The 26,735-nt window shown below is 39.1% G+C and overlaps 2 protein-coding genes across 2 annotated transcripts in view; both read left to right on the forward strand.

Moving 5' to 3' along the window:
- The window catches only part of LOC147307557 (M1-specific T cell receptor alpha chain-like), a 156,298-nt gene that overhangs the window by 85,992 nt on the left and 43,571 nt on the right, over positions 1-26,735 (forward strand). The window lies entirely within an intron of this gene.
- Positions 14,041-18,442, forward strand: trdc (T-cell receptor delta constant). The gene is made up of 5 exons (XM_086271953.1): positions 14,041-14,159; positions 14,320-14,467; positions 16,394-16,675; positions 16,952-16,978; positions 17,599-18,442. The coding sequence occupies exons 3-5, from the start codon at positions 16,525-16,527 to the stop codon at positions 17,706-17,708; spliced, it is 288 nt and encodes a 95-aa protein (XP_086128079.1). The 5' UTR covers positions 14,041-14,159; positions 14,320-14,467; positions 16,394-16,524; the 3' UTR covers positions 17,709-18,442.

Consider the following 26,735-nt stretch of genomic DNA (forward strand, 5'->3'; position numbering starts at 1 on the left):
GAAATAAAAACTACAATCGTCACAGTTTTCATACTCATCTTTTTTCAGAGTCACTGTGGGGCCTCACTCGTGCATAAATGATGAACATTATTCGAGTCGGACCATATTTAGGGTAAAGAAACAATAACGAGCAACTGACACGTTTCCTTGTGTTTTTGTTCTGGTTGATTTTAGACTCAAGATGCAAAGATTATGTAATGATTTTTGGTCTTATTTGGAGAATTCTTATAAGTAGTAAGAGACTCATCGGCGATTAGTTGTCATATCCAGTTAATCCCACCAGGTGTCACCATACTAATAGTTATTAGTGAGAGGTTTGAACTAATAAGCAGAACAATACATTTCTATGTAAGTGTATATCCATTACATTTTCTTTGATCTATAAAACACACAACACTCACACACACACGTCAGTCTATTCACACCTACAGGCCAGTGGACACTCTTTCAATGATGAGGATGTAACATCCTGGACAGGGAGGAACGTCTGTTATGTGTAAACACAAATCTTGAGTTCATCCCTTGAATTAAGAACCTTTCTAGTGTTTCACTGAGTCGTGTGGCATCTTTAAGAGGTCTAACAAACAAAGAGCAATTCTCTGAAAATGGTCAGGCCCGAGGACGAGACTGAAAACAAGTGAAAAAGCTGCCGATGTCCAGGGGAAAACTTGAAATTACAACTTTCAGCTCCACTGTTCAGAGCTGTGGAAAAAAAGACTAAAACTGAAGACTAACAGTTTACTTTCACACAAAGTCTGTTGTTAAAATAAATTCAAAAGAAATTTGTGGGACATAAAACATAACATAAATTAATCACAGGAGGTCACTCACCTGATGTCCAAGTTAAGTAAGCTCATTTCTGCCACTCAGGAGCAAGACCTGGGGATACTTAAACGTCTGCACTCTTGGCAGCAACTCTTCGCTGACCTAGAGTGGGCACCCCATCCATTTCCACCTGAGAACCATTGCCCTTCAGACGTCCTCCTTGTTTTGCTTTTTTGTCATGGGACATAAGGGTTGATTAGAAGCCTTTGTTCACTGCTTTGGGCACTGCTTAGCTCTAAGGAAAATAAAATATTCACTCAGTCGATGACTTTAATTTTTCTTAACTAAGTCACTAACATCAAGGATACCTATTAAACGTATCTGTGACTTTGATGAAGTTGAAGGTTGTATAAACATATAAGAAATAAATAATTACTATTTATTGCTTATATGTTTACTTCTGAAATAATTTCCACCGCAGCACGGTGGCACGGTGGTTAGCACTGTTGCCGCACAGAAGGTCATGAGTTCAATTCCACCATCAGGCCAGGGTCTTTCTGTGTGGAGTTTGCGTGTTCTCCCCGTGTTTGCGTGGGTTCCCTCCGGGTACTCCGGCTTCCTCCCACCATCCAAAGACATGCAGTTTGTGGGGATAGGTTAATTGATTAATCCAAATTACCTAACTGTGTGTTAGCCCTGTGACAGACTGGCGACCTGTCCAGGGTGTAACCTGCCTCTCCCCCTATGACAGCTGGGATAGGCTCCAGCGCCCCCCGCGACCCTGAAAAGGATAAGCGGAAGCAAATGGATGGATGGATGGATAATTTCCACCACCTGTGTAAAACATTGCTCGCCAGTGTTGCAGAGGTAAGGTTTCCCATTTGCATGAGTTCTCACATTTTGGTAGGACTTTGGGTTTAAATCATTGAGCAATAATGTGATGGTCAAACTATATTTGGTATACACAAATATATCTCCGAATCTTTAAAATCGCTTATGATTCATGTGTTCAGGACTCTTTTCTAGAGAAATCATAAGCAATGTGGAGGGGTCTCATGTCATTAAATCTTTTCTGACCAGTGTTGCAGGGTTAGGGTTTCTCTCCCCTGTGTGTCATGTAGGTGTTTAGCTCATTGCTTTGGCAATAATGTGTCTTTGATATCTTATGTGAATGCTTCACTGTTTTTATGCATTTAAACCTTTTTTCACAGGTGTTCCCAGAGTAAAGTTTCACACATGTGAGTGTTAAAATGAATAATCAAATCATCAATCAATGAAACTTTTCCAATTTTTCGCAAGAATGCTGCTTCACACTAATCTTAAATCGTTGAGATCTGATGTTTTGATGCTTTGATACATGTATATTTCTTGTCACTGGTGTGGTATGGAGTTTGCTTTTACAGATTTTCTCTGAGATCTTTCCAGGGGTATGGTTTCTTAGTTGTTCATCCATATGATAAAATCACCAGTTTTCACACATTTTTGGGCTTCGAAGAATCTTTGATGTGTGTCATTTGATGTGCATTTTTTTTTTTTTTACAGATTTTACAGATTTTATATTAGTGGAGGTTATTGTAGCTGGCCCTGAAATTCTTGGAAAGATGTTGTCTAGCCAGATTATTACTCTGGAATGAATTACCCTGGCCTCCAGTAACACTGTGAGCAAACTTGGAGTTGTTCTTGAGTAGGATATGTCCATCAATGTGCATATTAAACAAATGTGTAAGACTGCTTTCTCCGTTTGTGCAACATCTCCAAAATTAGAAATATCCTGTCCCAGAGTGACGCTGAAAAACTAGTTCATGTGTTGTGCCCTAAAACCAGGGAATTAGTGAAGGGAGATGAATGAAGACACTGACACGTAGGTCTTGTTTTCAGTCATCTGCATAAAGTATCAGTTTCAAAAGTTTGTTTGTTTGTTTGTTAATTTATTTTGATTATGTAAAAATATACAAAGTTCATTTAATTCAATTCAATTCAATTCAATAAAACTTTATTGATCCTGAAGGCTTTAGCAAAGAAAATAAGAGAAAAAATGGTATACAAACCCCCCCAATACATTTCAACATTGCTTCACTTGTTCTGATTCAGTTACATATTGAAAAAGAGTTTGAAGGACACGCATATTTAATCCCACCCCTTCACCATAAGTTATCAGTCAGTATTTCATCAGCTTCCTTACTGATATAATCTGCAGTAATATTAACAAACATATTTCTGATATAATATATACAGCACACCATAAAACTTCCTAAACAGAAATATTCGCTGAATTTCATCAATTTCCTTTCATTATAACTCATGAACATCACATCTGTTTAACTCTTTGAGCTGCTTTATGTTTGGACGTTGCTTCGGCTCCAAACTCAAACTGTTCCACAGCTTCGCTCCACTCACAGAAATAAAAAGGCTTTTTCAAAATCCCTTAAATTATAACTGCCTTCTATGCCGACACGTTTTTAGACAGTTTAATAGGATTGTGTGGTCAACACTACCAAATGCTGCACTCAGGTCTAGAAGAATTAAAACGGTACTTTTTCCAGAGTCAGCGGCTAAAAGCACATTATTGAACACCTTCAGTAGAGACTCTGCTGTGGAAGGCTCTGAAACCAGACTGATATTTATCCAGAATATTATGTGTGTCCAAGAATGAGGATAATTGGTGGAGGACAACTTTCTCGAGAACCTTAGACAAAAATGGTAGCTTAGAGATTGGTCTAAAATTGCCAAGAACTGACGGGTCCAAACCAGGTTTTTCTTTTTAGAAGCAGCTGGACAACAGCTTGTTTAAACGAATAAGGAACAGCTCCATTTGAGATTCTTTACAATAGCGCATCTCTGAGAAATGGTGTAGGTAACACATCCAAGGGGCAAGAAGTTGGTTTCATGTGCATTATTATATCAGTAAGATGGGATAATGAGACTGGTTTAAATTCGGAGAAAAAGAAAGAACATGTAGGTGTTTTCGAAGGGTCTTGGGATGGGAGTGGGATATGTGCTCTGATATTATCAATTTTTTAAGTAAAAAACTTTTGAAAATCCTCAGAAGTGTGTGAGGCAGTCTCAGATTGCTGAAGTGGTGGGATGCAGGACAGAGTTGATTGTGTTGAATAGAACTTTAGGATTACCAGAATTCTTAGTAATAACCTTGGAGAAATAAGTTGCTCTTTCTACCTTGATGGCGTGCTGATAGTTAATAAAACAATCTCTAAACACTTGGTAAGAGATGTGGAGCTTGTCTTTCTTCCATTTTCGTTCTGCTTTCCTGCATTCCTTCCTGACGGCACGAGTTGCAAATCTGTACAGCCAGTGATTACATTTTTACTTTTTTCTTGATAGATTTCATAAATAGATAATGTACAGGGATGTTATACATTCCTGTACATTATCAATCACTGTTGTCATCTTATCCACCACATTAAATCTCAATGATTTGTCCACATACACGGCCATTCCTCCTCCACCTTTGTTTTGCAGAGTTATAAATGTGAATTCATAACCCTCCAGTTCAAAGTCTGTTCCTTTTTCCACATTAATCCAAGTTTCAGATAAGTCAATGACACTGAATGGATGTGAAAAATATTCTTTGATATGATTAAATATAGCCTATAGGCTTCTACATTTAAAGTGGATAATTACTAATCTCAGTTTTATTCCTCTGATTGTACTCTTCATTTGTAGCAGCAGTCGTCTTTGATACTTTAATTGTTGTCTGAAACTGTTTCATATTCCAAGTCCTGTGTATTGTGATTCACGTGGGCAAATATTTTCTGTTCCATTTGATCCTATTCTGCAGCTGTCTGACTGATGTAGTTGTTTCTTCCAGATATAGCTGAGTTCTTCCTTTCATTGTGTGTCAGAAGTGAGAGTGTGGCTGTTTGTTACCTTGTTTGTAGTCCAGATCATGTTGCTCACTGATATTTTTTGAGATCCGCCATGTTTTTAATGGTCAAACATGCATCCCATGTTTTCTCTGCCTGGATAGAATCAATTTGAAGACCACAGTTACCTTTCTTTTCCGTTTTAACTGATAAGACTACTTTGGACAGTGCATTACATGAACTGTAACCTAAAATAACTACATCTCCTTAACTCACGTGCCTCCCCTCTTCTGTGGAACCAGCTTCCAGATTGGATTCAGGAGACAGACACTATCTCTACTTTTAAGATTAGGCTTCAAACTTTCCTTTTTGCTAAAGCATATAGTTAGGGCTGGAGCAGGTGACCCTGAATCCTCCCTTAGTTATACTGCAATAGATGTAGGCTGCCGGGGATTCCCATGATGCACTGAGTGTTTCTTCTTCACTCACTATGTTTTTGTACACCTGTATATGTGCACATGCCTTTAAATATTTTCTCACCGGTGTTGCAGGGGTAAAGTCTCTCCGTGTGAGTCCTCATATGAAGTGTAAAATCACCACTTTGAAAAATGTTCTCCACTTTTTTGGCATGGATATTGCTTTGAATCTGTGAGTCATTTGATTGGACATTGTGTTGTTTGTATACATTTTAACTTTATTCATGTTGTTGCACAGCCAAGCCTTCCTACCTGTGATTTCCTAATATTGACAATGAACTGATTCTTTTCCCAAAAGTCTAGCAAGAATGCATCTTCTAGGCTCTTACAGCCTTCCTCAAAGGTTCAGATGTATGGTTTCAGGGTTCAGGGATAATTCATATACTGTTTATAAATATTACAAATATATTGTTGAAAAAATAATGAAACAACAGGAAAAATAAATCAGCTCAGAAAACAAAAAGAAAAAATTAAACACAGAGCATAACTAAAAGCAAAATTTGTCATGAAACGCAGAAGGAAGAGAACCGAAACACATGAAACAGGTAAGTGCAAAAACTTTTATTTCAGCAAAGTCTAAGAAAACAATCCAAAGACAACTACATTGAGATTCTTCAAATGAAGCCAAAAAAACACACACACAGGATCAAATATGAGAAAGTCACATAGAAGGGAGACAAACAGCCACTCTGACAAGGAACAATTGGAAACTAAGACTATAAATAATACCTAATTCTGCTAGAACAGGATCTTGGATCTCCCAGATTTGGAGCAGAGCCTATGTTATGAAATCTGGCAGCTCGTGTCAGTAAAGTTAGCATCCACACTGGCTCAAATGTCTGTGTACATTTTATACAGATACACGAAACAACAACAAAAACAAAGGCGTTCACAGAGATGCATGTAGGCTTTCAGAACCATGGACAGAGCTCTTTGTGTGGCAGTGCTATTACTTGATTGTGAAATGAAATGAGAGAGCAAGAAACATATTCACACAACATTAATTCAGTTCAGTTAAATTTTATTTATATAGCACCAAATCACATTAAAACACAATAATACAGAGAAACTCCGCAATTGAGCAAACACTTTGGCAACAGTGGGAAGGAAAAAGTCCCTTTAACATTAGGAGGATTTTGAGCATCACACAATGAATTAGCTGCATTTTGATGATAAAGTTATATGCATTAATTTCTACACTTTTTAGCATTTTATGGAAATATTTCTATTTTTATAAAAGAAAACATGACAGTTTAACACAATGAAAATAGTCAAAAAGCTACAAAAAGAAAACATTTGTGTTAATCTGAGTGCAAACATGTCAAATGTTTGAATTCACCTTTAAAATAACTTTTTTTGACTGATGCTCAGTTGCATCAGATAAAAATCCTCCTTTCTTCAAACAAGCCACACAGGCTGATAAGAAGAAACCTCAACCCACGTTCAGCTGCTTGTGCGACTCTCCCATAGAGAAACAGTTCAACAGTTTTTGTACGAGTGTTTTTCACCGTGTGGACGTACCACAGTGACTGAAGTCAGTGTGACACCTTTACAAAAACTCCCAACAAGCTTTTCTTTATATCTGAGCATGGTTCCTGAGATCACATGAGTTATGTGTGAGGTTTCTAACCTCAGCTTTTATGTTGTAGATATCTCCTGATGCTAAACGAGACTTTCCCTCGTTTGAGTCGTGACTTGCTGGCTGCTAATGAAACCTGCTGCTTAACTGCAAAACACTGGTGTGGTCACTCCAGTAAAAGATAAAAAACAGAGATAGTAAATGTAACTCTATGCAAAAAGGAAGAACAATATTAAAAATAAGGCCCTTATTGTGCAATATTCTACATTAAATCTTACAGATCAAATAATATTGTGCACAGTATAAACAGATTTATCGGTCTCCTGAGGTGAAACTGAGATTTAGCATAAAAAAAGAATTCAGAAGATGACAGCGATGTGATCCTGTGGATAGCAGCTGGTACTTCAGTGAAGAAGGTCAGGAGGCTCTTTGTTATTCCTATGATGCTCAGCCTGTTCAGAACACACCACTTAAATATAATTACAATAGTAATTTTGCTCAGCATGGCAGTAAAACCTCTGAAGCCCCTTTTTTAGACTGATGCTCAGCTCCATCAGATAAGAGCATCTGCTGTCTTCAAACAAGCCACAGAGAAGAAACCTCAAGCCGTGTTCAGCTGCTTCTGCACGTCTGCCATAGAGAAACAGTTCAACAGTTTTTGTACGAGTGTTTTTCACCGTGGATACGGGGCACAGTGACTGAAGTCAGCCTGACACCCTTACAAAAACCCATCCACAGCTTTTCCAGGTCTGAACGCTGCTCATGCAGAGCAGAAGAATAAAGTCCACAGGAAGGCCTCTGTTCAGTCAGCAGGTTCACACATATTTTGTTTGTTTTTAGGTTCTTTGGAGACTTTTTTAACCATCAAAATAAAAACTTTATTAAAAAAGACTTTAAAAGAAGCTCATGGAACAGCAAGTTTCATCCTTCAAACAAACCTTACATGTTTTTTCATGTTTAAGTCTTTGCTAATATGTTTGTTGTTAGATTGTTCAGACCAGTTTCTTACTTCCACTTTTTGTTTTTAATTGTAAATGATGTCAAACAGCTTGAATCTACTGGATTCATTTTTAAACGTTTGCATTGTCTGATTTGTGGTTTGATGTATAAACTTTACCTCGAGAGGAACTTAGCACTAAGATTGACTAAATAGAGATGAAGTTCAAAAATGTCAATTTTTACTCCAAACAAAAAATGTGGAGGTGAATCCAGGGAGGTGGGGGGGGGGGGGGGGGGGGGGGGGGGGAGGGGTTCTTGCAGGTCTGAGGGAAAGAAATCCACTAGAGACTGGAGACCAGTGTTAAATCCAAAGTGCTGTAATGGTGAGTGAGAACAGAAGGTGTGTAGGGATTTACTTTGAAAGGAACAGGATGCTGGTTGAAATCCAGGTAAGTTTTAGCATTGCAGGTTTGAGATGGCAGGTGGAGAACTTGAGGGAGGTGACTGAGGTTGGTTTGATGTGTCACCCAAAGTATACCAGCAAAATGCACAAACGACCAAACAATAATACAGGACAATAACATCAGTTTGTATTAAATGCAGTTAAAGCTTAGTTTTGATGTATTACTATATCATGACCCCAGGGACTGGTGTCCACATTTACTTTATGTCTGTTATATTGATTGGCCTTATCAGTTCACATTTCCTTGTATTTATTTTGTGTATATTATTTATATAATGTACTAATTTTGCTCTACTTGTACAATGACAGTAAAGATATTCCCGTCTTGTATGTGTGGGTCTTAAACAGCACAGTGAGGTCCGTGTATATTTGGACACAAGATCTGTTTATTTGCATGTTCACTGAAACATATTGTAGTTATAATTACATATTGGACATGGACTTAATGTAAGTAAGTCCACTTCTCTAACTACTCCTTGACGGTCACCTCAGCAGCTCACCTTCCTGCTCCAACCGCTCCTTCCTTTGTGGTAACACAGATCAGTGGACCTCCCTGACTTCCTCTCCAGCTTTTCCTCTGAAAGGCAGAAAGTAAGCACCGTGGCTCAAGCCTTTTATTATTTCTCTGTGCAATCTTCTGGAAAAGATTATTCCTAACTGGTCTCTGCCCTCTACCCTGCACCTCCTCTGTGCGGCTCCCAGTCAGTCCTGCCAATGCAACATACAAACTTCTATTAACTTTGTTAATAAAAGACTTTTAAGCACAACCATTCCCCGTCTCCCTGTTTGGGTTTTGCTCTTGACTTGGTTTTACCACCAGTTAATGACAGCTAAGTCTCTTTTCTGCTGCTGGAACTGCAGCTGCAAGAACACAACAAGAAATCCTGTTCAGTCGATCCATTTCACTTTGATCTCCAAACAAACTGAAGTGATTCCCGCATCTCCTCTAAGGCTGTGGGACAGTAAGCTTGAATATTGAAGGTCAGACGTGCAGGCATCGCATTAGAAACAGCAGCACTGAGAGCACACGCTCCCTCAGTTACAAAAGAATTAACTAGAATTAAAAAGCTTATTTTACCGCTATGTGCACTAAATGACCAGAATGCAGATTCTCTGCAGCAGATTGTCTTATTTGCAACAGTGTTACATTTTATTATATTTTTAAATGTTCTTTACAGATTTCAACTTTTATTTATATTCTATCATCATCATCATCATCATCTGTATTTCATTTTATTAGGCAGCACTCATAGGGATCATTTTAGGAGTCAAATGAACTACAACATGATCTTGCACATTGACAGCTGATGACCTCTGTTGTGATATCTGTTATGTCTGAGTGTAGTTTTAGTTTTGTGGAGCCAATGAATCCAAAGAAAACCTGTGTTGAACTTCATTTAACTGTCGATCGAAGACGCTGAAGATATCTACCTATTTGGAACCACGATAACAGGGTTCTTGCTGATCGGAGCTGGCTTGGCCCTGACTTATCGAAGAATTAAGAAAGTGGAACCGGCTGTTCAAACCCCCACAAGGCTGCCCGCTGGGATTGAAACGATGGGACGAGGCGTGAGCTCTCAAAATGGGCTCATTGAGTGTTATTCTGAGTGTTCACGGCAGCTTAAAGCTGAGATTTCTAATAACACTCAGAATAACACTCAGAATAACACTCAGAATAACACCTCTGAGCGAAAGTTGGATCACATCTTGGAGAAGCTCTCGGCGGTCGTGAGTTCTCAGAATCAGCTCTTTGAGCACAAGAATGACAACATCACAGAGCATAAGTTTGATAACATCATGGAGAAGCTCGCTGCTCTCCAATGGGAGATTGAGAGAACTTTGAAATTCTCATGAGTTGTTCGCACTAAAGAAAAAACCACCATCATCATGCGGCTCTCCCTTCGGCGCCAGCTGTGGTCTCAAGGCTGGAGCTGAACAAAACACCCTGATAACAACTGTGTGATGACTGTTCTTCCCATTCCATGCAAGGCCACCTGGGTTGGCTGGAAGACTGTTTACTTAGCCTGGCAGGGCGAAGGACACTGTCTCAGCTGAACTCTGGACACACACACACATTTCACTGCAGGGCAACCTGCACGTGGCGAATAAAGCCCTGATTGATTGATTGATTGATTGATTGATTGATTGATTTGTAGTGTAGCTCTCTGTGCTAATTTGTAGATCTCTAATTTAGTAAGCCATTGTCGCAGCTTCGAGGTTTCCTATCATGATGCAAAATAACTGATAGAAAAGAGATTTTCACCTCACTGACTGCAGGGAGCTTTGGCTGGTTTAACATCTGAGGTTTGCACTAAAAAACAAGTTCAGTATCCTTCAAACATCAGAACACAAAGGAAACTGTAACTGATAAAACAGAAAAATCTAAGCCCACTGAGGTGATTCAGCTGTCTGACTAGATGCTTCCTCAGTGCTCAGTGAGTGTTCACTGCTCCAGCCTGGTCCTGCAGTGTCCGCCCACTCTGGCTGGAGCCCGGAGTCCACACCTGCCTGGTCCACCTGTTCTTCATTGCTGGCAATCAGTAGGAGGAGCATTTAAGATCAGCATCTCCACCAACTCTCCTCCAGTCCATTAACTACCTTATGGTTTTTGTTGTGTTCAAATTTTTCAGACCGAACTTCAGGAGAAAGTTCTGTCTTTGAAAAAGATTTAATTTGCTTTGGCAGTTGAAATGAGAAGTTTACAGAGAGCCGTGGACCTCTGTGTGAACCAGCAGCCTGCTTTATAAGAAGGATAACCCTCAACGGGTTGTACAACTTTGTAGTGAGACAAAAACAAAGATTACTAGGCTATCTTGCTCCCACACGGAAGAGGCAGCCTTGCTGTCTTCCTGCAAGTCCTCCCCGTCCATGTCTGACCTCGTCTGGTATTCATTTCAATTCAGTTCAATTCAATTTTATTTATACAGCGCCAAATCACAACAGCAGTCGCCTCAAGGCGCTTTCTATTGTACAGTAGATCGTACAATAATAGATACAGAGAAAAACCCAACAATCATATGACCCCCTATGAGCAGCACTTTGGCGACAGTGGGAAGGAAAAACTCCCTTTTAACAGGAAGAAACCTCCAGCAGAACCAGGCTCAGGGAGGGGCGGGGCCATCTGCTGTGATTGGTTGGGGTGAGAGAAGGAAGACAGGATAAAGACATGCTGTGGAAGAGAGACAGAGGTTAATAACAGATATGATTCAATGCAGAGAGGTCTGTTAACACATAGTGAGTGAGAAAGGTGACTGGAAAGGAAAAACTCAATGCATCATGGGAATCCCCCGGCAGCCTACATCTATTGCAGCATAACTAAGGGAGGATTCAGGGTCACCTGGTCCAGCCCTAACTATATGCTTTAGCAAAAAGGAAAGTTTGAAGCCTAATCTTAAAAGTAGAGATAGTGTCTGTCTCCTGAATCCAAACTGGAAGCTGGTTCCACAGAAGAGGGGCCTGAAAACTGAAGGCTCTGCCTCCCATTCTACTTTTAAATACTCTAGGAACAACAAGTAGGCCTGCAGAGCGAGAGCGAAGTGCTCTAATAGGGTGATATGGTACTACAAGGTCATTAAGATAAGATGGGGCCTGATTATTTAAGACCTTGTATGTGAGGAGCAGGACTTTGAATTCAATCCTGGATTTAACAGGAAGCCAATGAAGGGAAGCCAATACAGGAGAAATATGCTCTCTCTTTCTAGTCCCTGTCAGGACTCTTGCTGCAGCATTTTGGATCAGCTGAAGGCTTTTCAGCGAGTTTTTAGGACTTCCTGATAATAATGAATTACAGTCGTCCAGCCTGGAAGTAATAAATGCATGAACTAGTTTTTCAGCGTCACTCTGAGACAGGATATTTCTAACTTTAGAGATGTTGCGCAAATGGAAGAAAGCAGTCTTACATATTTGTTTAATATGTGCGTTGAAGGACATGTCCTGGTCAAAAATGACTCCAAGGTTCCTCACAGTGTTACTGGAGGCCAAGGTAATGCCATCCAGAGTAAGAATCTGCTTAGATACCATATTTCTAAGCTTTTCAGGGCCGAGTACAATAACCTCAGTTTGATCTGAATTAAGAAGCAGAAAGTTAGCGGCCATCCAGGTCTTTATGTCTTTAAGACATTCCTGCAGTTTAACTCTTTGGTGTGTGTTATCTGGCTTCATGGACAGATAGAGCTGGGTGTCATCTGCATAGCAGTGAAAATGTATGCTATGTCTTCTAATGATACTGCTTAAGGGAAGTATAATGTCTGGTATCTCCTCCTCCTCTGTCACAGAAAAGCACAATGTTATTATCCATTGTTCTACTGATTCTAAGTTCTGGTTCAGGACATCTTGTACGGACGCTCTAACCCAGAGACTTATTCTAACCATCTTCTGTGTGTGTGTGTTACGAACAACCCTCTGCAATACAGTTCCTACAATATCAGTTCGGACAGTCACGCCGAACGACGCTTTCGACCTTCAAAAGACGGATCGCCAACTCATTGAGCACATTTGCAGTGTGTATATAAACATAAATAAAACAGTTTTATTTATACTAACAAAACAAAGGTTTTCAATCTTAACATCATCACCAGGCCAAGAAGAAATTCTCTGCATGTTTTTGATTGAAACTAACTTGTATCTCTTCTCATGCTGAGTTACTCGCCTCCTTGGCTGCTGGAATACTGGAAACAGCTTGGAAGTTGCTTTCTCCTGATTCCCTCCCCTCACGTCTACTCACCTGCAGATTCAAGTTAGCCCCTCACCTCACCTGTGTTACTGAGATTTCTGATTTTCTCCCCTCCGATCATCAACTCTTCTCTCCTCTGTTGCAGTGTCTTTTCCTCGGAGACTCGTTGTCCCTTGTGCAGCAGAAACAGAGATCCTTCACACTACATCACATCACCATAACTTGTAAATGCATAATAAACTAGTGAAAACCAAACTTGCCTCTGCACTGTCTTTGGGTCCACGCTCTCTCTCCACCTGGCTTTAGCACTATGTTGCACAAAGATGATCCTTGAATTGATCAACTGGATTTTTCACAAGAACTGGTCTGCTATTGGTCAAAAAGAATGAATGGGTGCAATGACAAACTCTAACTTAAACTAAAGGTAACTACAAGAAAATCAAACTGAAGCAAAGGAAAACCAAGATGGCCACCTTCTATAAACTCCAAAGCAGGTGATACAATTTGTTTTAATAGTTGAGGAAGTCGGCGAGCAACGGCAGGTCCAACAAACAGCATCTCGACAAATATCATAAACTGTTTGTGTGCATGTCTGCTAGCTAAAGAGAGAACTGCGGTTTTTCTTAGCAAAGATAAATATAACCTAGTGTTTGCCGAATTCATTCTCAGGGATTTCAAACAAAATAAGAGGAAACTGGAAGAAGATGATGGACGGTTCAGCAGCCTTGTGCCACACACACACTGTGTTGTTGCCCTTCCAGTATTTCCCATCCATCCATACCTGTGCTCATCTATCAGCCTGCACAGGATAGACCTGCCTCGCACTCCTTGTACTACAAATAATCCATTTTTAGCACATTTACCAGCGTTTTTGTTTCTCCTGGTGTTTAATCTTTAATTTTGTTCATCTTTTTCCGTGTTCTGTATTTTCCTGCTCTTTCTGATTTCCTTGATGACTTTTCTGTGTATCACCTGTACCTGGACGGCCTCTCATGTCCTTCATTTAGCTCCTCTTCCTCAGTGTGCTTCAAGTTTCCTTAAAATCCCTCCTCTCCCTACGCAGCACTTTGCAAGTGAAGATATTTGTTAAATCAAATACAGTGAAGTGCAATAAGGTCGTGAAAGGTATTTGAAACTTTGATTTATGTGTTTGCAGCATTTATTTCCTAACATGCAGAAATGAAGTAAAGCCGTCAGTAAAAGACAGTCACAGAGAAACAGTCACAGTGAGTTTTTGTTCATGTGGCAGCGACTCCCATCTGCTTCCTCCTGCTGCTGTGACAGGTTTTTGTACGAGGGTTTTTCACTGTGTTGGGGTGGTCCACAGTGATTGAACATCCACACAGAGCTGAACAAAAACCCTGCAGCTTCATCTGAACCGTCTTTAAAACATGGAATCGGCCAAAGTTCAGAAAAACATCAAGAAACAAAACATCTGCTTCAGGTGAGTCTTCGGCAGCTCGAATTCTACATGGAAATGAATATTTCTTCACTTTTCTGACCCTCACGCCTCTGCTCTATGTGCAGGTAGACGGTTTTATATTTGTACTTTAACCTGATGAAAACTTACAAATGACTTTCTGATTGTTCCTCTGGTGTAACAGCTCAGTGTCTGTCCTGTGGAAGTGGATTTTTGAACGTGTTTGAGCTGCTCTGAGGACTTCTGACAGCCGAGAGGTTTTTGTACGGGGCTGTAACACTGTGATGCACTAACATTTGGAAATCCGATCCGTCTCACCGTCACCCCTAAAGGTAAGAAAAATCCCTTTTTCTTGGCTGATACAGTGAGAAATAATTTCCTTTCAAAGGTCTGTTTAGTCCAAAACAGAGTTTTTATGTTTTAAAGCTTGAACTTGATGGATCAGTAGTGGAGCGATGTGACGACGAGCTGCTGTGAGACAGAGCTGCTCTGCCTGACACAGGATGTCCTGAAAATGCCTTAAATCCTGTTTTCTGTTCATTCAAAGTGTGAAAGTGTCCAAAATAGAGTCAAGTCAGCTGCAACATGTAGCTGGTGTGTTGTAACTCTGCAAATAATGACAGAGCAAAGCCAAAAGTAAAACAAAGGAGAATAATCAGCAGTAAAAAAGAAAAAAAAGCTGAACATTGGCTACAGAAACATGTCAACGAACCAACAAACTGTCAGATTTAAAAATCTGAAATTCTGTTTTTAAAATATAAAATCAAACAAAGTCGGCCTGAATTCTCTGAAACGTCTTTGTTTTGATGAGTCTGCTGAAAATATTAATGAGTACAAATAGTAAAGATATATTTAATGTCTGTTCAAACAAACAACAAAACAAAATGTAACAGAAAGCTGCTGATAAGGACTGTAAAGCACAAAAAAGGCAGAAGAGTTATAAATGTGTACAGTTTTAGTGACGTAAATAAAAGAAAATGCATCATGTTCATGAAGCTGCTTTTGCAAATTGGCACAGAAAATAGAAAATCCTGGATAAATAAATAAATACTACACAGGACAGAAGTTCAGGTTTTGGCAGTTGAACACTTGACTCTTCAACATGAGCTCACAGTGACTTTCTGATTGTTACTGTCTGAACTGAAAATTAAGGTAAAAGCTGTGAGAAAAGTTCAGTTGTCGTCAAAAACATCAAATTAAAGCACTGAAGGTTCGGCACAGATAATACCTGTTTTTATATCCAAGCTTTCAAGGAAACACTCACATGTGATTATGTCATAAATTATGTGTAAAGCATAAAAAAGCAGAACTGAACAGTTTGGCCGAACGTACGTCGGCAAGTGATGATATATAGTGTGGACGCTGCATTAAACAAAGATAAGTGCATCTGAAAATAAAGTTTATACAACAGAAATAAAGAAGTTTAATATTTACTCAAACATTCAACCTCTGATTTTCATTTATTGGCTGTTTGGACCAAAATCAGTTTATTTTATTTTTGTCGGACTGAAATTTGACTCTCAGGTCAAAGAACTCATCGTTAGTTATGTGAAATACAAACAAACATGCTACATGATGGCTGGGTGTTATTGGCTCAATGTCACGGTGTTTGTGTCAAACTCTTAAATCCTAAAATAAAATGATTAAAGTGTTCGGAGCGGAGCGAGCAGCGTCTCAGTTCACTGTCGGCTTCCTCTCAGTTTGACTGTTAGTTTGTGTCCACAGGAGCTTCGTGTCAAACAGTCGGCTCATAAAAAACACACAAACTTAATAACTAATGTCAGAGCAGGCGACTAAACAGCTGATCTGCAGCCTGCTGTACGTACAAAGAACAACTAAAACTATTTTGTTATCCTTGAAGTTTAATGTACAAATTTTATACAACATGAATTTGGGGAAAGACTTTTGTGTGTCTTCTCCATCGCACAGTCTTTACTAACATTTAGACACCCTGGACACGAGCGCACTGTTCTTAGCTGCAAACTGCAACACAAACCCACAACAATTAAAGTCTAAACGTAACAGAACTGAAATATCGATCACAGCACTTCTAAATGTAGAATCAAGGATTCAGGGTCACCTGAGTCATCATGTTTGGAGTTATAGTGTTTCATAAGATTTCATTTAGAAATGTCAGATAAATGAACCTGTTTTAAAGCTGAAACATTAACGTTTGTCTTGTGGACACTGAAACTTGGTTATTTTCTACTTTATAACTTTGTCTGTGTGGTTTTGGTTTGTCCTGCTTTGCTGTGTAGATCGACCTAAAACGACCCCGTCCCTTCACGTTCTGAGCCCTCTGACACCTTCTGCTTATCCACCGCTGCCCGCTGATGCTCTGGGCCCAGAGGTCTGTCTGGCCACTGATTTTTATCCAAAGGAAGGAGAAATGATTATGAATGTCAGGGGGGGCCCAGTCAGCGTGAACATCAGCAACGCCGTTCTGTCCACAAAGACTAAAAGCTACTACTTTGTTGGATTCAGCAACGAGACCATCCACTCCTGCGAGCTGTTAGGAGTCTCCACCAATAACGAAGCTGGTATGAAAACAAACTCACTGAAACAATAAGTAACGTCAGTGTGAGACTCATAAACTTTAAACTTCAGCTGTGTTTGTGTCAGACACTTTTAATCTTTTATTTTTAACACAAACATGTAAACATGGTCATTAATAAAAAAAAGATCAATAAAATGATTTCATGTCATAGACGGTTGAGACTTTGTTTGACATTTGAAATTTAAACCCTTCTTATATTATTTCGGGTAACAGTTCATCGAGCGTGTTTGTGATTAATGCACTTCATATTTCCACACAGATGACGCCTGCAGCAGCGTCTACCCAGGTGAGCGTGCAAACACACCTGCACACGTTCAGCTTCTCCACAGTCACATGAAGGAGATCGTCATCACTAACAGCATCACTGCTGTCGGGAAGATTTAGAATTCATTCACACAATGAAAGATTATTGTGTAACCTCAAATATTATATATAATATATAATGTCAGTCACACAAACACAAAACATGCAGTTCATATCAGAGAGCAGCAGAAAAACATCTGTTTGCTTTTTACTCAAAGTTTCATTTCCAAAAAAACAAACAACAACAAAAAAACAAAAGAAAAGAGAATAAAAGTAAAAAAGAACTAAAGTGTAAATATGATAAAACATCAGTCCTGCCACACCTCGGTCTCATGTGTGGGTGCTGATGCATCCGTGCAGAGAACAACACACTGATGTGTTCACGTTAACAAACAACATGCAGGAACATAAATATAAAGAGTTGTGTTTATTAATTAAACTGCAGTCGTGAAAATGAATTTCTTCTGTGTCCTTTGTCTCTGTGTCGATCTGTGGTGACGATCGACACAGGAAACCTTTTTCATCTCTTTTACCTTCCTGCTGAAGTCGTGTTGGTGTCAAAGATTCAGTCCGAGCTAACGCGTCTGTCTCTCTTCTGTGCAGAAAAAGCAAAGCTCAACTTCTACCTGCTGGTGATGAACGGAGTCAGAGTGCTGTTCACCAAGACTTTGGCCTTCAACACCATCCTGACCATCAGAGGTCTGCTGGTCTGAGTCCATCAGCAGGTCGGCGACATCGGATCAGAGCTTCAGCTTCAGTTTCTTTCTCCTGTTTTTGATAAAAGCACAAACGTTCAGGAAGTCTCCTGTAAATTCACACTTATAGCACAAACATTTTTGGGTCTGATTTTAGGATCGTTTGCCTTCATATAAGAGCAACGTTTCAAATTCCAACAAAATCTAAAAGTAAACTCAGAAATTTTGACCCAAATGGAAAAACATGGAAACTCCTGAAACATTTTTATCATTTTGTTGTAAATACATGCAAAAAACATTAAACCAGAAACATAAAATCTGTTAAATGTTTCAAATTATTTATACAAAATACAGCAAAGACTTGACGTCAGCGTGCAGCGTGGCTGTGCCGAGCTCGCTGACGTCGCCATCTGGAGCTAAACTTTCCTTTAAACATTAGTTTGAAAGAACAAAGACTAATTAATGAATCCAGTGAACTGATTCAACATGAAAGGCCCTGATGGTCTCAACAAGAAGAACCATGTCGTGTGTTAAATCTGCTGATGTGTGAAAGTGTGAGGCGAGCTGTGCTGACAGCTTCGTCTTCACTCTGCTTCGTCCTGCTGTAAATACAACCTGTCAGCTGTTTGTACAAACATTACGTTTAGTTTTACTTCCTGTCGTTTGTAACAACATCGTTTGTATCTGACTTTTGTCTGTACGTTTTACTCTCCGCTCTCACTGAAACGTCGTTTGCTTCTAATACAAAATAAACTTGCTTGTGTTTGAATCGTCTCTTCCATTTCTGATACTGATTGAAACTTGGGCAGCATCATCAGTCACTGCAGGTCTTTGGTGGCTGCACCCTCACAGAGCATGTGAGCTGCCACAGGGTTAAATAAAGGATTGCTCTTTGATTAAAAGCTTCCCTCCAATCGGATCATTTACAGTTTAAGTTTGCTCACAGGTGAAGTCTCCGTCTTGTTGGACCTGTGACGTCGTCATCAGTTGACCCCGTTTGCCTCATCGTGCTTCACTGAGTCTTCCTGCTTTCAGTTGAAACCACAGTTCAACTGAAAGCTGAACAGTCAGACGTGAAGCTGCAGATAAAATCAGACAGAAACCAACAAGAAGCTCAGTTTCACATCGACAGGAAGCTGTGAGCAGCTCGTTTCCTCGCACGCTTTGTGCAACACTTTCACAGCGAGTTACGCGTTACAGCATCACACTGATCATTGAAGGGAAAACATGCAATTCTCTTGTTTTATTGTTAATTAACTTTGACTTTTAGCACACACTAAAATCAGATACAACAAACAGAAAAACATGTTTAAAACACTTTCGTGAGACAAATGTCCTGTTTTGATGGTTGTAAGAATTTCAGCGCTCGGCTCTGTAAAAGCTGCCGGAGGTTTCTCCTCTTCAAGCTCACAGATGCATAAATGATAAACTGTTCGATGCAGGAATCTTTGATTTCCATGTAAATCTTAAACCTCGTTATCGTGCTGCTTTATGGACATTTGGTATTGATCTGTGTACATGCTCCCACAAATAAAACATCAACCAAACACTGGAGCAGCTTCACCCTGAAAACTCAAACCTGTCAGAGTTGTTTCTAAAAACAGAAGTGACACAAACGCAGCTGCCACAGAGAGACTCTGCCCCCCAGAGGACGGGACAGGGAGAGCATCAGGTATGCTGGGCCCTGCACACCTGCCCACGTTTACAGCATTGTGGCCTGATGATGTTGGCTGAGTCTGACTGCCACAGGCCCGCCTAATGTGAGTCAGATGAATTAGGTTAGCAGTGCTGTGACTGAAGTTAGCAAACATGGAAACTTGGATTAAGCTCAAATTATTCTGCAAACTGGGTCAGAGCCCAAAATACTCACTAACAGCCGGATCTTTTATTCACACTGTTTTTAGGCCACAGGTGAAGTTTGTCTGAGAAACAGGTCACATCAGCTCTGCTTCCTGCGTCTCACACAAACTATAAATGTAGTCCTGGATGAGTCTGTGTGTGAGAGAAGGAAGCAGAGGAGGCGTTCGTCCAGAGATCCAAGAGACAGTCAGGCTTCCTGCAAACACACTGTGAGTTTATGTGTAACACACACACACACACACACACACACACACACACACACACACACACACACACACTTCAAACTGTTTGTCAGTCATCTTGTTTTAAACTTTCAGCTCATTTTTCTTTTACTTTTACACTAATGACTCATTTTTGACTGAATCATTTCCATCACATTAGCCTCCATCACTCTCTGCCGTGCATCCGTCTGACTGTGGGCACCTCCTCCTGTTATCCAGACAAACTCTCAACAGGAAGTGACATCATAGTTTACCTGCTGGGCAGCCTGTTATCAGGTTACCATGACTACAGAGTGGATTATCACCAAATATTAATCAGGTGATAGCTAAAAGCTAACGCAGATACTAGTTTGTACAACATCTAAATAAAAGCTCTGTTAGTGCCAGTAGCCGCTCAGCGAGCTGTATTATTGGTCGCTGGTTATTATTGGTCATTAAAAAGGCTCCAACAGCACAAACAGGGTCCAGAGGTCCAGTTCAGGGACTCTAATTAACTGAGGTGAAGCCGAGCAGACCACCTGTGTCACCATCCACCTGTCAGTCAAAGAGGCCACGCCCCCAATAATGCAAACATTAAGCTTAAAATCAGCTGTTATGAAGATCGAGGCTGTAAACATGTTTACGTCTGATGTGATGTGAACACGTAAGTGTTGCAGGACTGACTCACTTTTAGAGGAAGTTTGAGGAAGTTTGATGTTTGACAACAACTCCAACGATCAGCTGAACTGAACTTCAGTTCTAGTCTTAAACTGTAACACAGCTAAACTTCACTGATGGCCACAGGAGCTGGAGATCGTTTATACAGAATAATCCTTTCATGCAACGCTGATTATTTCTGCACCGCACTGTGACCTGTCGTGAGCTCTTAAAAGCTTTAAAAAACAAGTAAATTTGAACTTTTGTAATCTGGGTTTTAGGCCACACCCCTCTGACAGAGGTGGCACTCGTGGGAATAACTGGATCAGGGGACACAGGTGAGCTGTGCAAACACAGATGCTTCATCCAGAGGAACACAGACAGCGTGTTTGGTTAGACTCAGTCTGAAGGATTAAGGTGGATATCTGAAAACGAGCACAGTGACTCTTCCACATCGTCTCGGGTAAGTTTCAGTTTACATGATTTTAATTTGAACAAACAGTGTTAAAAATTTTTTTATTTCTACGTAAAAACAAACAAACAAAACAGGATAAAAAAAGTATCGTACAAACAACATGGAGCAACACAGAAAAAAGTGAAAGACACAATCTTTGTGGAGGAAAGATCCGTTTTACTCTTTGATAGCAAAGCTTCTTTTAATGAATGTGTAATTATCTAAATGTTTCACACTGTCATCAGAGAAACGACCAGTTCATGCAAGAAAAGCAAACAAATGCAAACTGTGAAGGTGACAGGAGGAATAAAAACACTGATCACGGACAGAAAATCTGAATATTTGACATCCACACGAGTCCGTGAGTATTCGTCACAGTGTGAGTCACAGTGTGACGAATCAGAGGACAGACAAACTTTATTTTGGCAACGGAACCAAACTCACTGTAGAGACAGGTAAGAGTTTTCTTTGCTTAAATGATTTTAGACTTTAAAAATAACTTTCATTTGTATTTTTTAAATTTATTACTTTTTGTAGATTCTAACTAGTGCAAACTGAGATGGTTTCATGCAGTCTCAGTGAGAAACATCAGCTCACAGTGTGAAGCTTCAGCTCAGCACAAAATGTGAAACATTCAGAGAAGAAGAAACAAACACTGAATGAAAACAGCGCAGAAAGTGTCAATACAGAACCTGCAGTCAGGAGTTTTATTCGCTTTCAATTTTGTCTGATTCGTTCGGATTGAGTGAAAAAAACATCAAAAACAGTAAAAACTGCGACACAAGTTTGAATATCTGAGACAAATAATTAAAATGACACATAAACAGATGTCCTGAAGATTAACGAAGAGATACAACAACAGCAGGAACAGAGCGCAGCAGTATTTGTCACAGTGTGTGTTACTGTGTGACTGGAGGGAACGACAAAATTTACTTTGGCAAAGGAACCAAACTGACTGTAGAAACAGGTAGGAGGACGTTTGCTTTCTTTAGTGTTTCGTTTTTGTGCGTCTATAGAGAGTTTATGTGTGTGTTGCATTTGTGTATTTATAGAACTGGACAGATTTTGATTGATAGAAATAATCAGTCTGTGAGCAACACAGACAAACACATGCAAATAAAATAAGAGTTTAAAATGAATTCAGATTTGTTGATTAAACGATTAAATGTTCAACAGCGTGAATAAAAATATGACTCATGCTACTGTAAAACAATGAGATCAGTTAATAAATGAACCAAACAGAAGCACAAACAGATGCAAATTTGTCCATAAACACCATAAAAATATGAAATAAGTTAAATTTCCAGTGAAAACATCAAATGTAAGCTGTGAAAGACAAAAGTGGTATTTGTCACAGTGTGTGTTAGAGTGTGAATCAGGGAGGAAACAGCAGACTTTATTTTGGCAAAGGAATTAAAGTGACAGTAGAGGCTGGTAAGATGATTATATTTCTTCATTTTTATGACTAACACTGTGAAACGAGCGACTCGGTTAAATGTTTTAATATTTTACTGAAACCATCCAGACTCTGCAGACAGTAACCATGGATACACGAAAGAAATAAGCACGACATGAAAGTGAGTGAAAATCTAAAGCTGACCTGAAACATGGTGCAGCAGTTTTTGTCACAGCGTTTGCTGCAGTGTGACGAGAGGAAACGACAAGCTTGTCTTTGGCAGCGGCGCCAAACTGAGCGTAGAGACGGGTAAGATTTAACGTGGAGTCGGGTTTACGATTTTATGATCAGCTCAGAGTCTGCAATCACTGTTTGCATTTATTGAATATTACATATTTGAAAGGTTTTCGCTCAGTTTGATGGGCTGACACTGCAGGCTGACGACTGTCTGGGAAAATAACGCAGTTAAAAACACGATTGGTGATCCTGAGTTTAAATGTTGGGATGAAACGACTAAACTGGTTTAAACAGATGAAAACAACACAGAATGAGACTGAGTGCAACATTATAAATGACACAGAATAAATAAACAGAAACATCTGGAGAATAACGGGAGCAGCAGTATTTGTCACAGTGTGTGTTAGTGTGTGACTCAGGGGGGAAACTACAGGCTTTATTTTGGTAAAGGAACCAAACTGATCGTACAAACTGGTAAGAAGAAGATTTCTTTATTATTTCATGATTTACATTTTTGTCTCATTGAAGTTGAATTTAGGCTGCAGATCGTGAAGTAAAACATATGAACACATTTATAAAATGATTTCCAAACAGAAACAACCAAGTAAACCAAAAGATAAAAATCATCAAAAAGACGTCAGCATGAAATCTGGAAACAAATACAGATTCATGCAAAAACAACAAGATGAATAAAAACCAAAAGGTTTCAGTGAAAATCAAATAGAAGCTTAGTCCTCATACAAACAAGGTATTTGTCACAGTGTGTGTTACTGTGTGAATAACCAGGGAGGCAAAATGACTTTTGGGAGAGGAACCAAACTGACCGTACAAACTGGTGAGATTAAAAAAATGCTTTTATTGGTCTTAGTGTTGATGGTTTTATTGGTGCAAACTGGTTGCAAATGGAAATAAATAACATTTGTTTATTTTATGTGACTTTTAACGTAAAAAACAAACCAAACACTGAGACTCTACAAAGACCTGATGTGAAACGTGATTAATAACTAACAGATACATAAAGTAGGACAGATGGGAGATAAAAACTGTGCAGCAGTATTTGTCTCAGTGTTTGTTACTGTGTGAATAATCAGGGAGCAGCCGGCAGACTTTATTTTGGCAAAGGGACCAAACTGACTGTAGAAGCTGGTGAGACTCAGATTTCTTTTAATGATTTCACACTTTGCAGATGCAAACAGCTGCAGACAGTAATCCTGTCAGAAAGGAAAGAACAGTTTATTCTGTGGCATTAAAATGAACAAATATCAGCTCTGCTTTCATGAAAAAAATCTGACAAAAAAAACATTCAAAAGATGAAAAATAAATAAAACGAAATCAAGAGAATAACAAATCTTGATACAAATAGAGACGAACATAAGAAACAACAACACTGTAGCAGAAATGTGAAACGAGCTCAGCCCTGTCAGTATTTGTTGGCGTGTGTGTGACAGTGTGACTGATCAGGGAGCAAGGAAACTTTATTTTGGCAAAGGGACCAAACTGACTGTAGAAGCTGGTAAGATGCTGATTTTCATGAAATTACTTCAAGTCGTTTTGTTTTCGCTGTAATTTTAAAATGAGTTTATTAGAGCTTTATTTGGAGCGAATAAGAAACAAGAAGAAAATTCAAATCAAACTGAGGAAACGTGTCCAAACCTGCAGCTGACGACAGACAATGATCTCAAACAGGTTCAGAAGCATTTTCAGATCCACAGAAACAAAATAACTGACTCTTATAATTAGATGAACATGAAGAACCGTGGAGTAGAAACAGATGTGAACACAGACACAGAGCAGCTGACACACAGCAGTTTTTGCCGGTGTGTGTGTTACTGTGTGAATCAGGGAGCAGGCAAAATGACTTTTGGGAGAGGAACCAAACTGATCGTACAGACTGGTAAGATTAAAAAAATACTTTTGTTAGTCTTAGTGTTTTATTGGTGCAAACTGGCTGCAAATGGAAATAAATAACATTTGTATATTTTATGTGACTTTTAACGTAAAAAACAAACCAAACACTGAGACTCTACAAAGACCTGATGTGAAACGTGATTAATAACTAACAGATACATAAAGTAGGACAGATGGGAGATAAAAACTGCAGCAGTATTTGTCTCAGTGTTTGTTACTGTGTGACTCAGGGATCAACCGGCAGACTTTATTTTGGCAAAGGGACCAAACTGACTGTAGAAGCTGGTAAGACTCAGATTTCTTTTAATGATTTCACACTTTGCAGATGCAAACAGCTGCAGACAGTAATCCTGTCAGAAAGGAAAGAACAGTTTATTCTGTGGCATTAAAATGAACAAATATCAGCTCTGCTTTTTCCAGTTTATTAAACAAACTGATGAGAAATTCAAAAGATGAAAACAAAGAAAGTCAAAATGAGTTTAAGCGGAACTTAAAAAAGAGACATTTGCAGTGAAATCCATCAACAAATAAATGAACCGTGTCAAAAAGTGCAGCCGAGGACAGAAAATGATGACAAACTGGTTCAGAAGCATCTTCAGATTCACAGAAATATCATCAATTACTGCTGAAATTAGCTCAGAATGAAGAACCATGGAGTAAACATAGATACGGATAAAAAGACATAGATATGCTGGCACACAGCAGTTTTTGCTTGTGTTACTGTGTGAATCAAGCAGGAACCAAAATGATTTTTGGGAGAGGAACCAAACTGACCGTACAAACTGGTAAGATTAAAAAAATACTTTTATTGGTTTTAGTGTTGATGGTTTTATTGGTGCAAACTGGCTGCAAATGGAAATAAATAACATTTGTTCATTTTATGTGACTTTTAACGTAAAAACAAACCAAACACTGAGACTCTACAAAGACCTGATGTGAAACGTGATTAAACTGTGCAGCAGTATTTGTCTCAGTGTTTGTTACTGTGTGAATAATCAGGGAGCGAACAAAGTTTTCTTTGGCAGTGGAGCCAAACTGATGGTAGAAAGCGGTAAGACTTTTTTATTTTCATGATTTTACACATGTTTCATTAAAGAAGCTTCAGTTTCAGTTGATGCAGACTGTATGTGCAAGCAAAGTTAAGTAAAATGAGTTTTAGGAGGTGAGCAAATCCAGGATGGAGTAAAAAGAAAAAGTAGGGAAAGAAAATAATTTAAACAAAATAAATTAGAAAAATGACAATAAATAAAAAGGAAAACATTCTGAAAAGAAATGCTGAACAAAAAGTCTTAACGTTATAAAAACTGATAAACTGAGACTCCTGTTGGTGAAAGTGAGGTTTGTGAGTTTTACAGTTTTTTACATTTGTAGGGCTAAGGAGGAAAAATGAGAGGTGACGAGCAGACGTTAAAGTTTTGTATTATTCTGACTCAGATGGGAGAAAACTGAGCAGTTAAACTGGTCCCAGTGCAGGCAGCTGTTTTTGCTGAGCGCTGTATCTTAGTGTGACTGGTCAGGGAGGCTACAGGACCGTGTTTGGACCAGGAGTAAAACTCAGTGTAGAGTCCAGTAAGTCACTTTAAACGATGTAAAACATGAACTGAAGCTGCAGATCACAGAACATGTTAAATACTGTGATCATCCAGGATTATGTGTTTGATGCACACGAATCTCAATGAAAGCCTGATTTTTACAGATCTGTCAGTAACACATGAACTTAAACAACATTTAACCCAAGTTATTTAAAGTTTCTGCAAAACACTGAATATTTTCACTTATTTAAGTAGCAGAAGCTGAAAACTAAGTCAAACAGAAAACTGTTAAATAATGATTCTGCTGAAAGTCGAATGTTTGTTTGAACTTTAAAATGAGGACAAACGTGTGTGATAGCTGTTTATCAGTGACTATGATGCAGCTGTAATTAGACCTGATTACATGTTGGACGGTTCAACATTAACTTTGTCTTTCTGTCCACACGGCTGCCTCCAGCTGTTCACTGCCATAATATTAAACACATGTTTCTGTCATTTGAAACCAGTCAGTGGATTAAAAACGAATCATCAGGAACCTTTCACTAAAAGATGAATGTGAGGTTTTTATCACACTGTTTGTTAGTGTGTGAGAGGAACTACAGACAAACTGATCTTTGGCCGAGGAACTCGACTGAGCGTTGAATCGGGTAAGATTTTATCGATTTTATCGATTTTATAGATTTTATAGACTTAAAACATAAAATCAGAGGAGACAATACTTTAATCCAACACACAGTTCAGTTTTTAATGATTTATATTTAGTCATTAAGGTTTCTTTAAAAAGGTAAATCCCTGTTTTAG

This window comes from Aulonocara sp. 'chitande type north' Nkhata Bay, linkage group LG18 (assembly GCF_057382095.1).
Source record: "Aulonocara sp. 'chitande type north' Nkhata Bay isolate Kocher_YH1m ecotype deep benthic linkage group LG18, A_spYH_male_GT1.1, whole genome shotgun sequence".
NCBI classification, from domain to species: Eukaryota; Metazoa; Chordata; class Actinopteri; order Cichliformes; family Cichlidae; genus Aulonocara; species Aulonocara sp. 'chitande type north' Nkhata Bay.